At 37.6% G+C, this 15286-nt stretch overlaps 1 protein-coding gene across 50 annotated transcripts in view; it reads right to left on the bottom strand.

Moving 5' to 3' along the window:
* The window catches only part of CLASP2 (cytoplasmic linker associated protein 2), a 143961-nt gene that overhangs the window by 69360 nt on the left and 59315 nt on the right, over positions 1 to 15286 (bottom strand). For all 50 annotated transcript variants that reach the window (XM_064419082.1, XM_064419152.1, XM_064419091.1 and 47 more), the window contains one exon: positions 2492 to 2571. In XM_064419082.1, the coding sequence (XP_064275152.1) occupies positions 2492 to 2571 (80 nt within the window). The remainder of the gene's footprint in view (positions 1 to 2491; positions 2572 to 15286) is intronic.

Here is a 15286-nt window from a genome sequence, read left to right as displayed (position 1 = left end):
GGAATATTCAAACTGGTATTGCAGTGTAATATAACAAGTGGTATAATTTTATTTTGTCATGAAATGAAAACCATAATCCCACTGAAAAATCCCATACTTTCAAGGTTGTACATGCCTACCTTAACATCACAGGAATAAAAGACAGTATTTTAATAATTTCTTTTCTCCCTGCCCTCAATTAATTACACTTTTAGGAGGCAAAGATGAAATTATGTGTTCAGCCAATGACGTAATGCATTTTTTGCTCACAAGCTCCCACATCAGACTTTATAAAAAGAACTGAACTTGTTTTCAAACAAATTTTGGCTATTAACAGGAGTTACTCCTAATAACCCGAACACAGAATTTTCTTCTGTTTCAGCAATGGCTTAAGTTGTAAAAACAGTATGGTTGTAACCTTGAATATGGGGGCACAATCCTGTCACTACAGTACTTTTTGGCACACATATCCATCAGACTACATCTAAAAATCACCCATCTTCATAAACTGCTGCTATCCATTAGAGGGCAACATAAACACACCTCATTAAAGGCAACTGTAACATCAAAGACAGAAAAATTAAAAGCTCCATCACAAGTAAGAATAATAACTATACAGATGAAAAGTATTTTCAATATGGGGATTTAAAAACTGGGTACAAGTAAACAACATGACATTCCTAAAAAAAGAGATGAGCAGTCATATGAACAGCTTACTGGAAAGTCAGATCTACCACTGGAGACTTTTAAGGATGATTTAAAACATACCCACGCTGTAAGTAACCTCAATTTATTTGATTAATTTAAATGCACTTAATCTTGATCCAGAATTTAATCTGGGTTTCCTTTCTTACTTTCATTGAAGCCACTACTCAAACCTATAAATGTAATGAAAACAGAAGAGACACAGGAATGGGCCCAGTAACATCTAAACGACTCTCCTCATGCTGTCTCTTGCTTTTAGGATAATTTGGTAAACTACAGCTCATAAACATTCGTTATTCACAAGTCTAACAGAGACATTTCCCACTTCCTTAGTAATTAACATGGTTGCAGAACGTGAAATCTGCTTCGGTTTTCTTTTTCTGAAAGATCAGAGACTGTCCACAACCAGGAGCATGAAGTTGGCCAGGAAGTCATTATTCCTAAGGACACTAAAAAAACCAAACAAACAACAAATCCTGCTCTTTTTCTTGCATGCTCATCCATGAAACAAGTAGGTAATTTTGGAGTCAGCTACACATTTCTCTCCTGCTTCCTTACCTCAGCTTGATGGAGATTACTAAACACAAATGTCTTTCTCCTCTATCTCCTGCAGTTTAGAGAATGACCTGTCTTCCTAGGCCACTTGCCAGTCAGACAGAAAATAACATGTGTTGGTCTATGGCCTGTGATCACCCTAGTTTTGCTCCTGCAGTGTTACCAACCAGCCTGAGTAACTACAGAACACTGTGTGGGACTCTGTGCTTGGGACTGCACTGAACTCCAAGCATCTCCAAGTTCTCTGTTCTGTGGAACATGCCTCTGTTCAACATAACACAGATAAACAATATTAAGAGCAGCATGTTTTTATCCTCCAAAGAATTCTTAACACAGTCTGATGAGGCAAAGATACATAAAGCTCTTAGTGTTAGACAAAGACTTCCTTGATGTGACAGGGATCATGAAGACTGAGTGCTCCCTCATGAAAGCAGACAGTACTGGTGCCTGCAGAAGCAGATCTAACAAATAACTATGCTTAGGATATAAAAATAGAACGAAAGCAGACATCAAGAAAGGGGAGTCTTACAAAATCCTTCTGTCATTTGGGAACTATGGCTTACCCAGATTTTGGTTGTGTTCCACACCTCAGCTGCTCACAGAAAACTTATTCAAAACAGCCCTTGTATGCTACACACATATTAAATGACTCAACTATGTGAAAGTATCGAATACATGCAATTCCCACACTAAAAGAATAGAAATTCAAACCCAATCTTTTAATTAAGAATTCAGAATCCAACAAGTTCATTAGTATGACAATAAGGCACTAGATTAATATTTTTAAAGTATTACTACAGGACATGTATACCAGACACACATCATTACAATTCAGGCAAATTTGAAAATACAATTCTTGCTATTTAAATTATTTACCTATATTATTATTACTTGATTATGCCTTGAAATTATAGCCCTAAACTTTCCCAACATCATGTTAATCTTCTTCTTATTAAACATCCAATTATTTTCACTAGTTCTCTGAAAAAGTTTGAGAAAAGCAATAAGGCATTTTAGCCAAAACACAATGTGGTAATAATTAGCAGGACAGTAAAGAAAAGGTGGAACTTTCTTTGGTAAGTCCTGGGAAAATATAAAGAGCTTTCCATGGAGACTCTAAGGTCAGAAAGAGGGAAAAGTAATGATGCTTGCTTAGAACAATGTAAAATTATGTAAATTTTAAAAGCAGGTTAACCTATTATTGCAAATAACACATTTCTGAAGACAAACATGAATATACATAGCATCTTACCTGTACAGTAGGAACATCTGTAAATGCCTTAATAAAATCATCCTCATCCACAGCCCCAGCTCCTCCTTCTTTAGAGGAACCTAAATAAACATAAAATACTGTTAAACAGGATATAACATACATCAGGGTTTGAAACCTCTTACAATTGTCTTTCACCATATTTACTTTCAAACATTTAATATATCTTACAAAAATGCTGCATTCTTGTGTAGAATTGTGCATCACGTGTAGAATCACAAGACCTTGAACTCTCACTTCACCACAAGAAAAAAAAATGACCTTTTGTTGACCAAGTAATTTCCAATTTGACAAATTTAATGGTATCATAATTTTTATTTTTGTGTCTAACTGGAAACATGTTTTGTATAACAATCCTCTAGTAGCTGTTTGCATTCAATTCTGAGAACTGCACCCTGACAATAAAAATGTTCTAAAATAAAGACCCAAATTTCAAATTATTTACCAGAGCAAGAGCTATTCATCACCAAATGGAATGCCCCAAGATGAATTTTCATCTTTACATATGTGCCTTAAGTAATCAACCCCGAAAGTCTGGAGGTTGATTTGTGTCTTTTTCACTATTCTCATGTGGAGCTAAGAAGTGTGAGGTACATTTCTTAGTCTTAAGGTTACAAGAATTTCAACCATGAAAGAAAAGACACAGAGAGGACCATTTACACTGGAGCAAAATCTGAACTTCAGTGACCTTGTTTTCAGACCACTCATGATGGAACTATTCTCACATGACAGCCAAAGACACCCAGCAGAAGGACCAGGGAAGAATACTGACAGGTATATATGCCTGCTGGTTTCACCCTGGTATACCTTGCAAATTTCATTAATATCTTGTCTTAGAAGCTAAGACAACTCTAAGCAAGAAAACTATTTGAAAACAATGTCTAGATTTTGCTTTCCTGCAAGAACTCAGGTTATCAGGAAAGCCTCCTTTATTAAAGAAATGAGCTCAAGTTTGCTATCAAATCAAAGAACAAGGTCATCAAATCTAGGCTATGTTACAAGTCTACAACTCCAAGTACAAGGTGAAGCTTGTCAGAATCCTTAGTTATCTTCAATAATTGCATCAGGAAGGTAATACAACAAAACATATTAACCACATGGAATGAGTCCAGTTGAACATTTCCTTTCTGAAAGGAAAAACATAATCTGTCATAGCAAATTAGTATTAGGGAACAAGTGCCTCTTTCAGAGTGAGGCCTACAGGAGAGATGGCAGAATGTCCTCCCTAACTGGTAGAATGAAATGGAGGCATCACACACAGAAGACACATATTTTACAAACTACAGAACAAATAAAAACCATAAAGAAAAAGCATTTAAGAGGCTGAATGGTCAACCAGAACAAAAAGCTAGGAATTCTTGATGAATCAAATTTTTGGTGGCTGCACTCTAAGAATCATGGTTTACAGTCCCTAATCTCTTAATTCTAGTGAAGGAAATGAGGTCTGTTGTGTTTGCATACATGTGCAGTTTGGAAGTACAAGGGTGCACTACTACTACAAATTTGGTGGCAAACTTACTAGATCTCAAAACTGCTGCGCAGAACAAAGATCTCTTACATATCTTTGTGGCTCATTAGTGTAAAACCACAGAATCTGGACACAGTACCTGCAGTATGATATAGGAATATCTAACAGATTTTGAGTGCCTTAGCTCAGGGATGCTGTAAAGAGATGCTGTATACAATACATTTCAACGTGTGTATCTCCAACACCATCTGTCACAATTACCGGTGGCAGACGGAAGAGAAAAAAGAAATTATAACCACCTATTTCTTCTTCTTCCAGAGTAGAGGGAACAGACCCTTCCATAAAGTTAATGACTATGTGACCAGCTAAAAAAAATGAAGAAAGATTCATTTACAACCAGAACACCCTTCTGCCACACAAACTTGTACAGCTCTTCAAAGGGAGACTATCCTTGTCAGAGCAGAATTTTGTGGAGAGACATCTTGAAAGAAGTAATTTGGCCCAGAGGCACCAGGTTAAAGTAGGTGGTACAAACAGCTACTTAGATGCTCAGATTATAACCTCATTTGTTTGTCCACAAATACTCTGACATTTAAGAAAGTCTCATAGAAGCAAAACAGTCAATATACAATACCTACTTTAGAAAAGTAAATAGAAAAGTAAGGTTATAAAAGTTCTATTAAGTAAGTAAGGTTATAAAAAGCATTATTATTCAGTTACAAAAATACACAAACACCTATGCTAACACAGGGGAAAAAAGTACTTTGCATTCCCATCCTTTACTTACCTAATTTTTTTTTTTCCTAGGGAATAAACTACAGAAGCATTACAAATTGACACATATAGGCCATAAACACAAAAATATAGAAAACTGTTTGGGTTTCAAGTATTTCTAGTTCACTGCTGTACACCCTAAAGATTAAAAAAAGATGAAGTTGCCCTTGCTAAGTAAGTAGAAGCTGTCACCTTCAGTCTGCCCTAAAGTATCACTTTTAAAATTAGGAAACAGCATGTGTTACATGACAGGTACTTCTAGCCCCTAAACATCATTTGGTAATTCATCCTGAGCAGTAAGGGAAAATCCTTTATCCAAGGAATGAGAATTTTTTACTTTAAAAAGAGAAAGAGGAGGGACAGACTATTATTTAAAAACCATTTGACATAGGACAGACACAGAGAACTTTCCATCTTCCTGAGTTTCAACAATTAACTCACATATAAAAAACAATTTTTTTTAACTTAATACTCTCAAAAGTTGTTCCATTACCTCGTTGATTGGTAAAAAAAAAATTATGCGGTTCAAACTTATCTGTAAACCACATTTCATTTCTATTTCACTGATCTTTCTCTTCAACTGCACGATGGCATGTGCATACCAGAACAAAGTATGAAGTAACTTCCCTTCATATAGTATAGAAGTCACAAGTCTACACTGCCTAAAGAGGAAATCTACTGCTCAATTTTTCCCTTCCCCTTCCAATCTCTCCAAGTATTTTTACCAATTCTGTTTACCAAGTCACTGTTTCTGTAGAGACAATCAAAAAATGACAGAACTCCACCTGCTCTTTCCCAATTCAGGAGAAAGTATTTTACTGTGCTAACAAGATACATAGCAGTCATACACATGCAGATGCCTTCAAAGGATCTCTCATGCTTTTGTAAGGCTTGACTGTCCTCCACAAAAGCAACACCAGAGCTTTACTAAATTCTCAATTCAGACAGTAGTGCTGCCTCCAGACCCCAAACGGACGTATCTGACAGAGCACACATACAAGCTGTTTTGTTCCTTACCTTCTCAGACCAAGCTTGTGATTACAAATTTCTTATATGTCTCTCTAGTATTAATTCCTTCCACCGAACAGTGCATGTTCAAGGCTCCCCACGGAACACACAGTCCTCTGACCAAATAGGGACAAGTTCAGCTACTGCATTCCTAAAGGCAAGAACACTATAAACAATTCTAGGGGGCTTTAACCCCACTGCATTTTTAACATCTTTAAGTGCTCAGCACACAGCTAAAATTCAGAGCCTCATCAGCTGGGTAATTATATTACCCTGTTGTTGGACTTGAATCCAACTGAGCTTTTTTTCAGCTGAAACCCAGAAGAAAAAATTCTCTCATGGAGAGGAATAAAAATACACACGAGACATTTATCTACATTGTTTTTTAGTTTTCATTCCTAACCTTTACTTTTTCTTATCCTTCAAGCCTTCCAGTTAGACAGAACTGGCAGTTAGACAAGCCTTCCAGTTAGAGAGCCCTAGAAGCCTCAGTTCCACTTCAGGAAGCCGGTGAGAATATACAAAACAGACAGACTTGAAATGGAAGCATATCACAGCACCTGAAGCCCCTTCTTGGTTTTATAGTGGAGTGGTGGGGAGCTTTGACAGGTTTCTCTTTTTTGTGTAGGCCTCTTCAGGTTTGTTTTGTTTTTAAACTGAAGTTCAGTGAGTCTGGAAATAGAGGCAAAACAAAAATCCCTCACTTCCTGCAGACTGCTAACAGAGATGACACTTTCATAAGTTAAACGTAAAGGTTTCTAACACTTTGCAAGGCCCTAGGAGTCTTTTTTTGGAAGAAGGTTTATTCCAGTCATAAGGCTGAGTTCAGCACTGAGAATAACTCAACACCAGAAAGGGTATTGTATGCAAGCAAGGGAATTACCCAGCCTTTTGTGAAATCAATTTTTTCACCCAGGAGTTAATTCCTGTGGTTGAGTTCTTCCCCTCTTCAGACTAAAACACTTGAAATACTTCCAATATATCACAGCTTTGGAATATTCACTTGCTCTACTGCCTTGATGCTCTCCCCAGTATTATCTACAAATCTGTACATCATGGGATGACAAAACATTGTATTCCTGTTTTGAAAAAGAGAACTGCTTATTCAAAGCATGCTGAACTGTTAAATAAAGTACACAAGTGCTGGCCTAGAAGTACAAAAAAAAAATTTACTCCATTTTTATTTGGTAGCAGGCCTTTGTAAGTAAAATTCTTTTTTTTTTCTACTTTCATAAGTCTTTTGACAAAAATTTCACAACAAAAAATTTCCCTGTGAAAAAAGGGAATTTCAGGAGTAGAAACTTAGGAGTACCAAATACTCTGAAACTCTGTTTCACTTTTGTTCCTAAACCCTTTTTTCAAAACGTTTCCCTAAAAAAATTAACTATTTTCTGATACAACATGCATCACAATTTAACATTGGTAAACTCTGAAAGGGATATTCAGATGTCTTTTATCCCTCAGAAATCTCTAACTGTAGGCAATAACTATCTTACTTAAGAAGATATCTACAGTAAAATGATGGGGAGTACATTTTTTTTTTCCTGAAAGACAATAAAATGTTATGCCTTTGTCCCAGCTAATTCAAAAACTTCATTTCTTATCTATCAGGTACTGAAGCAAAAGATGCAGTTCATTCTGGACTGAAAGGAAAAACTACTGTTACCCTTCTGGCCTTGTAGGTTAATAAACAATCAGCTGTAAATTAGGAACAGACAGCAGCTTCAGCTCTGCGTGGGATAAATGGCCAGGATAAGCTCAAGTACTTACTCAGCTTTTCATATAATAGGTTAACTGGCAACTCCCACTCACTCCTACTGACCTCTCTCATTCTAGCACTGGTACAGCGGAGCACTAAGTCACACAAGGGAGGGGCTAAACCAAGAATAAAATATTGGCCAAGATGAATAGTTTCACTGAGCAAGTTCCCTAGTCTGCCTCACTGTGGGGCCATACAAACACCAAGGCAGCACAACTCAGGCTGACTCAGGACACAAATGAGTTAGAGAAGACAGGGAAGGAAACTAGCCTAGGCAGCTTAAAGAAGTACAGCTGCTGAAAGTCTAAGTATAGGCTGAGGGGAATAGAGCAATACCTAAACAAAATGAACTCAAGGAAGGACAACTGCACAAGCTACATGGCAAAATGGACAGCCTCTCTCACAAGACATGGAGTGGAGTGGATCTAAGGAAAGTGCTGATACCAAAGATAAACAAACAAGCCAATGCACACACACACACAAGCTATAAATAATAGATGACAACAACCCTATCAATGATGAAGACACAAAACCTAATTGTTTCTTCAGCATGGTACTTGGAATAATAACCACATTCTATTCCCAGCCATAGTGGGCAGATGTTGCAAAGGTCACATTTAATTCTTTGAATGTACATTCTGTTGTCTGTTAGTCTCTGTAACTGGGATTTTTTCTGAATCTCCTATAGCTCTCAGTCTTTGCAAAATCTACTTGTTTATCCTTGGGTCAGGCCTTATTATTTACTTTGAAAGTGGTATCTGTTGGGGGCCAGGGAAGGAAATTTCCAGTGGTTCGTGATCTGAATTACAACCTCTGAGATAGCAAGTGTGACTCTGGTACTACCCTCCTGTACAGACCGATCTCAATCTCAGTAACTCAGTAAGGACTCTATCTTTCCAGGTATCATAAGATTACAAAAATTGTCTAGAATAGCATCTTTTCATAAGTCTCGTTCTGTAAAACAGGAACCAAATGTTCAGAAAATTGGCTGGAGACTGAGAAGTTTTGAAAATTCCCTTCAGGTTTTAAACTACTGAGTTATCTAAAGCTATTTGATATACTCTGCATAGAGACCTTGCTGTATTAACAGATTCTAACATTCTAAATGTTCTTATTCCCATGTTTGAAAAACTGAGCTGTGAATTTCAACTGACAAATTTAAATAAAACCTCCCATAAAACTAGCAAGTAAGTGTTCTTCACTCTCAAGTATCTCCATGAAGCACAAAGGTGGGTGTTTGAGAATCACTCAGTATATAGATGCTTTCATCTTGCTTGCTTAAGTTAGGAAAACATTTGAGAGCAACAGAGAAGCAGCAATTGCTTAAGAAAAAACCACCTGGATCAACATTAGACAAGATTTTTTTTTTCTTTTTTAGACAAGAACCATAGTTTCAGATAATTACACTGGTAAATCCTATAGGATGGATATAATTAGACCAACTTAGATAAAATTAAGTGGTAAGATAAAATTAAGTAACTTGTACTGTCAGCATCACTTACTGGCTTTGCTATGCAAGTTAAGAAACAGATCATGCTGTTAGCTGCCATAACTCTGCCAATAAAGCTTTGGGGAAGACCAAACTATGAAGAGCTGCAGAGATCCTAGCTTAGATAGAAGTTTTCATCAACTGAATTTCAGCTGCATTGTGTCCATTTCCTGAGAAAACAGCAACTGCATCTGCAAACAATAACTCCCCATTCTCAAAGCCTCTCTGTTATTATAAACTTACTTTTGCAAGCACACACCTTGTCTACCAGAGAAACCTCACAATAGAACTTCATTGGGAGATTAACTTACTGGGTTGCTCAACACATTTGTCTTATGGTAGTTATTACCTGCATATAGGGAAACAGGAGAGTGAGAGAACAGCAAAAGGAACCTGTACCAGTCTCATGGGCCCCTGCAGTTCACGATTCAGTAACTTAGCCTAAAATGCCTCTGACTGAAGCTGAGCTGCCTTTGACTAAGACCCCCAGGCAGGCAACTTGTATCAGCAAACCCATTCAGTTGCACCAACACAAGCTACCAGAGTTTTTGAAATGAATTTCAGAAAAATGTTTTTAAATCATCAGATACAATACTAAACCCTAACGAACCTCTCCCCCCACCCAGCCAGCATCTCCATTGGCAAAGCCTTCCTGTTGTTTTTAACCAGCTTAAAAAACAATTTGAGTGACTAAGCAGAATAGAAAAGCATTCACTAGAAAGCCCACTTTAAGGAAACTGACAGATGAATTCTGTCATGTTCAGCCCCGGTGACTGACATTCACTCTGTACTGACTTGTCCACCCCACTTCCTCCAATGCCCAAAGTTATCATCCCTGAGGCACCCAGAAAGCCATTCAAACTCAAACAGCAGCATAAACTGAACAAAACAGCACAGTATCTAGAAATACCTTTACAATACCTTGTATTCCTTATTTTATCTGCCTATGTTAGAAATTTGGCAGACACAGCTAGAGAACTTCCCAAGACAGCCCACGTGTACTGCGCCTGTTCCATTAGAACATTCCTCCTACATGCCAGAGACATTGCTCATGAACACAAGTTTCCACCCAAGTGAGTGTGCTGTCTCTGAGGGCTGAGATGCTAAGCAGATCTCTCCATACAATTATACACCCCATGAGAGAACAGGAGCAGGAGGGACAAACAGAAATTAGGAGTGAGCTGCACTTAGAAGGAAGAAAGTGGTGCCAGGTTTTCAACTATTAGATTAGCACATCTCAAGCTTTGAGGTGTGACATGTTAATCAGGTACAAATACAGGACTCCTGCACTAAGAGGAAGCACAAAATAATTCTTAGGTGGACTGAAGATGACAGCACCAGAATGCATACAGTAAAATTTGAAGCTGCTCTTGAGCATGCAAATTCCTTTGGAATTATGTATATGTTATATGAATATAACATATAATATAACATATTGAATATATGCTTCAAGAAACTTAAGTCAGTAATGTCTGAAGCTGATTCTTAACACTGAATGCATAGTTTCAACAAGTTTAGCCCCAATTCCTTTGTACACAGTTTCACAGGTATAAAAGATTAATAATACTAGCTCCCCCCAGACATGCTGTGGCGATCAATTCAATTAATAAACATTTACCAAGCACACAGTAAATAAGAATATTGTAAAACAAGGAAAATAACAGTGCTATACTGCTAAAGTTTAGACAGCATATATTAGGTAAGACCAAGGCCTGGATGTGGAAGAAGACAAGCAGTTCCACGAGCAGCACAAACAGAGATGCCTGACTTTTTAGGCTTATCTCAAATTGATTAATATTGGTTTCTACTCAACTGGAAGCTCATGCAGTCATCTTTCAACTCATGCTCAATGTTCACCCTCCCATGGTAATCTTTCAAAGCACTCATGTATTTCTTTTCTCTACCCACACTCAGTTTTCATAAATAATTAAAAGGACATACATTTGTGACCCTGGTCCATTTGTTCAGTTTCAACAGGTGAGTTTGGAATTTATGCTAATTTTATGAACATGATAGCATTAGTCTTATTTTCAGTTTTTAATGTAACTTCCTAATAACCTATTTACAGTTTACTTTAATGTGATCCTAGTTTTACATTTGAATGGGGAAAATTGCACTAATTATTTTACATTAGAGAAATTACTGAGCACAAGCAGGAACACAAACAATTGATTTGTATCATCTGTAATTCTGATGCCAAAACAGAATGATTTGTGACACTGTGACATAATAGTTTCAGTAATACAGAATTTTCATTACTGTTGTCAGTGCCCATTTGTGTATTCCACTCTGGAACAATTTAAACAGACATTTTATTAACAATCCACATCACCTGTCACCACAAACTACACAATTACCATTTTTACATGTTCTAGATAATACATTTTCATCTTCTAGAAGTTCACTAGGGCAAGACAGAAGGTCGAAGTAACTTGACTTTGAAGTGGGTTTTTTTCTCTTATACTGTAAAAAAATTAATTTGTACGTTCCAAAAAATAATTTCCAACACAGGTGCAAATAATTACATTACAAAAATAATTTCCATTCCCTGCTTCTCTGTTTGAAAGCACATACCTTGTCAAAAGAAATGAAACAGGATTCTTAAGACCCTTCTCCCTCACACCAACACACCACCCAATGAAGAGGAATCACACCTGCTACTCCACAAAGCAGCAATGCAGGAACGTTTTGGAATGGTTGGGCTTTGCTTACTCTTCAATACAGTCGCAGTCCATAAGGACTCCAAGTGGCAGGGTCAGCTGATTTTAGTCCATCTTCCTCCTCCCTCCTTTTTTTTTCCCTTCTAGATTAACACACATGGAAATGCAAACAAATTGCTTCCCCTTCCTACTGCTTCAAATAATCAGTACTCCGTGTCAGCAGCTAAACAAGGGCTGGGTTGTCTTCCTTATTCTCATCACTGTCTGGTACAACCATAATTGCCACTAAGATGTCTGGGACCAGAATCCCGGGCACAGATGTCTCATGCAGGCTGGGCTACATCTTGTGGGGTGCTTTTATCTCCAGACCTCTTCTTTCGTGCTCCACTGGTACTCTCTCCCCATTTTATCCGTTTACAAGCTAAATTCCAGACTATGACCCTTTTGAGAAAAGACTGTCTGATATAATACCATGTTTATACCAACATAACGAATTGTACAATTTAACTGAATCTTCTAGAAATTTAGTGAAAAACAGGGTAGTATGAACCATCACTTGCGTGACACACAGAAAAGAGAGAGACTAATGAACAGTGTTATGGACACTTACACATTTTTTTAAGGTGTACATATAGGTGTGTATACATATATATATTCATAATTTATCATGTTTGTTTTTATTCAGATTCCTTATTAAGGTGGATTTTTCAATCCCCCTGCAGAAGAGAGTTGCAAAGGGAAGGTATTTGCTACAGGAATGGAAACCACAGTGATTGCACAACCATTTATAATGGTCCAAGGAGAACAAAGCACTGATCATATGGAAGGGATCCCTAACCTCAAGTGCCATACAGGGGAATAAACAACAACAAAATCCAGTAACTCTCAGAGAACACAGAAAGCTGAAAGTCCTCCTACCTCCCTGAACTCTGGATTAGGTTAAAATAGCTGCAGTTCATGACCATAGGATTGCAACCCAAAAATTCCATGGGCAAGGATCTCTTGGGATGGAAGTTAATTGACATTAACTGTGGGGAAAAGGAAGCAAACAGGCATTCTCTAACAAATTCTCTGATTCAGACTCTGATACCCAAGGCTAAACTCTAAGGCTGCTCAGAATGACAAAAAGACTTTTTAGCTGGGATGTTGAAGAAAAATCCTTGAATTTCACTACCACATGGAAATCAAAAAGGAAACAAAGTGCCACAGAATGTCGGGGTGCTTTGCTGACTAATATTACCTCAGAGCAGCTTCACGTCATACAAAGGACTGGGTAGAACAAGGAAAACCAAAAAATCCTGGTTTATTTCACTCAATAAATAGAGCACTTTGTAAATCACTTAATGAGGGCTAACAAGAACAACAGAGGAGACATTCATGAACTTCAGAATTCAAAAATTTTAAAAATACCCTTGTGGGCATTGATTATGATGAATTCTTTTGGTTTTTGTACAAGTGAATATAGAATTCTCTTGAGTCTGGAGAATCAATACAGTGAGCATGAGTCTATCTTCTTTCAAGTTCATTCACTAACCTTGTGTATTTACTGTTCCACAATTACTGAAGCCCTTCTAACACAAATGTTTCTTAACTAAAACATCTGGTTCTAATGAGGTTAACTTCAACTGGCTGAGATTTCACCTATCTTTCAGTCTCACACTTATTTTATGCAGGGCCTTTTCATTTAAATTTTGTCCTACTAAAGCCTCTAAAGGTTTCAAAATGTCTTCTGTTAGGAATCAAGCCCAAGAAAGCAAATAAGCACCATTTTAATACTTTTTAACAAAGCCATGTATGTCTCATTGAGAAGGGGGAAAAAACATAATGACAGATAGAAAAACCTAACTTAAAATTTCCTAAAGCTGGGAACAGCTTTCTACAGTTCCTTCATGTATGGTGTTACTATAGTTCTCACAGCCTTTTATTGCCAAATTGTTCACCTGGTTCAACCAGGTTTTCCAGTTACTTGATTTCTACAGATACATTAGATATGTCAAAAAGTGTAACAATATCGTCAGTGTAAAACAATAACCAATACATAATATTGCCAGACCACCAATGTACTAAAGATTAAAAAACCCCCAAGGAAATACAGATAAAAATACACCATGCAGCATCTTCATGCTGAAAACGCTGTAAAAAGTATGCAGTTCACCTTGTTTCAAATTACAACACTAAAACTAATGCTCCAGCCCCACAGAGAGTTTTGTAAAAAAAAATTCAGAAGAAAGTTAACAAGAAGTTCTGTCATAATTATATTTCATCAGCAAGCATTCCTTCCAAAGGCCAAATGGCTCTCTTGAAGAATCATCATCTCTACATTTATAATCCATTTTGATGACTACTGACCTAAACTGACATACTGGGAAAAGAGAGGATGCCAGACTTCCGGTTAAGGCAGCCTGAAGTTTCCTACTAACACTTACATTACATAAAGCTTCCAAATGGTATACAAGCAGGCAATTCCCTAGAAGACTTGGAAGAGGGCTTTCACATTTGCAAGAGAACTTGCCAAAGACCTATAAGAGATCTTGAACAGCACAGGGAGAGGAATATAGCTCATTTGGCTGACATGAATTCAAATCCTTTTCTACTGTAAATTATGGTGTCCCTTATAATTAAAAAGCTGTTTGAGCCATACTGCCAAGAAAAAGCCCCTGAGTATCCAATTTCTGCAAGGGCAGAACACAGAGTGCACATCCTCAGTAATAAGAAGGCTATAGAGCAAAGAGGCACAACCACCTGAATGAAGTGCTGAGAGCAAGTGTATCAGAAGTAGATCAGCTGTGTGCTTGCTGGCAAAGGTCTAACTTAGCAAAGTGTATCGACCATGGAATAAGAAATATGCCAAACAAAGCACTGTCCCATTAAGTGGAAGACCTATCACTTGTCATTCATCACTAACAAGAAGCTCAGTGTCTGAACATCTCCAAGCAGCAAAGCCGGAAGAGAAACAGCCTGCTGGATTCTCTATTCCCAGAGAAGGAAACCACTGTGGCTGCCTGATCTGGTACTTTTTAGCAAGTTGTCTTCGGTAGGCTTGATCATGCCTGTCAGCAAATCCACAAGTTCTACAACCCTTCCCATCTCAACTGCCAATAGGAGAAGGTCTGGCACAGTCATTCCTAGAACAAGGAGAGAGAATTGCAGGCTGAGTAGGACACTGCTATTGCTCATATAACACCTGTTTTACCTGTCTTCCTGGACAATGATGCTGCACTTCCAGTGCCACCAAAGTACATTTCCTACATTAAAAGGAAAATACCCAAAACTGTGTGAATTTTTTTTTCTTTTTAACAGGTGCATCCTTTCACTTGAACAGCATATCAGGGCACCCATTTCTTCCTTAAGAACCATCTCCATGATGTATATAATGAAAAGCCAAGCACACAGGCATCTGAGGTATAATTCAGCAGGTGTCAGCAGGTAAGAAAGCCAGAGGCATGGCTAAGGAGTTCAATTTTCTTAGCCTCAAGACAGGGTAGCCTCAAACCCTTTCTGGACCCAGGGAAAAAAACCCTGTACTTTGCCACCTACAACTCATAGGAAAATACATCTTTGTCAAGCAACACTCTATGAAAAGGATCTCTGGGATCCTTTAAAATATAAAAGGCAGTTT

Source organism: Passer domesticus, chromosome 1 (assembly GCF_036417665.1).
Source record: "Passer domesticus isolate bPasDom1 chromosome 1, bPasDom1.hap1, whole genome shotgun sequence".
NCBI lineage: Eukaryota > Metazoa > Chordata > Aves > Passeriformes > Passeridae > Passer > Passer domesticus.
This window is presented reverse-complemented; position numbering and strand designations above follow the sequence as displayed.